The sequence below is a fragment of the Halyomorpha halys genome, unplaced genomic scaffold, assembly GCF_000696795.3.
Source record: "Halyomorpha halys isolate HHAL.00 unplaced genomic scaffold, Hhal_1.1 Scaffold708.1, whole genome shotgun sequence".
NCBI classification, from domain to species: domain Eukaryota; kingdom Metazoa; phylum Arthropoda; class Insecta; order Hemiptera; family Pentatomidae; genus Halyomorpha; species Halyomorpha halys.
Window position 1 is genome coordinate 396,047 of NW_027113783.1, and position 1,303 is coordinate 397,349.

General features: G+C 32.8%; 1 protein-coding gene across 5 annotated transcripts in view; it reads right to left on the minus strand.

Moving 5' to 3' along the window:
* LOC106685520 (uncharacterized) overlaps nucleotides 1-1,303 on the minus strand; it is a 13,833-nt gene that overhangs the window by 5,566 nt on the left and 6,964 nt on the right. For all 5 annotated transcript variants that reach the window (XM_014428241.3, XM_014428240.2, XM_014428238.2 and 2 more), the window contains one exon: nucleotides 286-479. In XM_014428241.3, coding sequence (XP_014283727.1) covers nucleotides 286-479 — 194 coding nt within the window. The remainder of the gene's footprint in view (nucleotides 1-285; nucleotides 480-1,303) is intronic.

Consider the following 1,303-nt stretch of genomic DNA (forward strand, 5'->3'; position numbering starts at 1 on the left):
AAGTTATTATAAGCAATGAAACTTGGTTAGCTTGCTTTTTGGATAAACAAAACAAATGAATATTAAAATGATACATAAAATAAAACATATTAAAAACTCTTTATACACCAAAATATACTATTTACTAAAAAAAGAGCATATTACAATATATATATTTTTTTTCCAAAGATCAATACTAAACTATTAACCATCTATTACTTTTCACTCCCTTCCAATTCTATGCCACATAATAGACAAATAGTAAAGATATGATAAAAATCATTAACTATTTTCTGGTGTACTTACTGCATGCGCAAACACCGCTAAGTCTTCTTCACTATCTGAACAGTTTAGAGAATGGATTAAAATCAACAAGGCTGAAACTAAATCATCCACTGGAGGTTTCATCGGGTTACGCATGTAATGAGTAGCGCACATAAAAAAATGTACTAAGTTACGATACATGGAGGAGTTCTTGATGATTGATTTGTTATCACGATCTACAAAATAAGTATATTATTTGTAAAGCAGAAAATTTTTCATAGCAGATTTGAACCCCAAGGACTCTGAAAAAATTATGGTGATTGCTTTTAATAGAAAAAAAAATTACTATTTTATGAATCAATTCAAAATCCTTCAAGTATGTCATTCAAACCTGGAAGGGTTCACAAAGCTGTATTAAATATTCAATTTTATGGCCCAATAAAGATAGCATTTTTGCCTCCAAAAAGTGGAGTAAAATTGATTTTCTTATTTTATGTATTGCCTCTCTTATGAAAAATCCTGGTTTTCTAACTTTCTGCTTTATTGAAAAAACTGCTAAAAGCACTTTATTCAGTTTTTCCTTACTAACTCTCTTCCAGCACATTTGAGATAAAACAATGTTAAAGAGCTGCTAAGCTTCCGACTAAACCAGTTTTCTAAGGCGAGTGAGGGTCCCAGAACCTGTATTGATAAATGTTACATATTTAATCTGTGTGTTATATTATCGACGGAACGCGGTAGCCACGAGGTAAAGCATGTGGCTACTAATTCAAAGGACCTGAGTTGGAATCCGGCTAGGCAGAAAATTGTTTTCTGTTATACTATAGCCGTGAGTCAACTCCTGTGGGTTCTGGAGCCCTTACCCCTCCTGGGTTCCACCGAGCCTCTTAAATTAGGTACCCTTAATTAGGTAAAAATTAGGTGGTCGAGTGTGATTCTGACTAAATTACTTCCTTGCATAACAATTGGTTTAGTAACAGTACTTCTTTACAAAGTACCCTTCATGGGTTGTAGTGGTACAGATTTTAATTTAATAATATTATCGATTCCTTACGAGTCA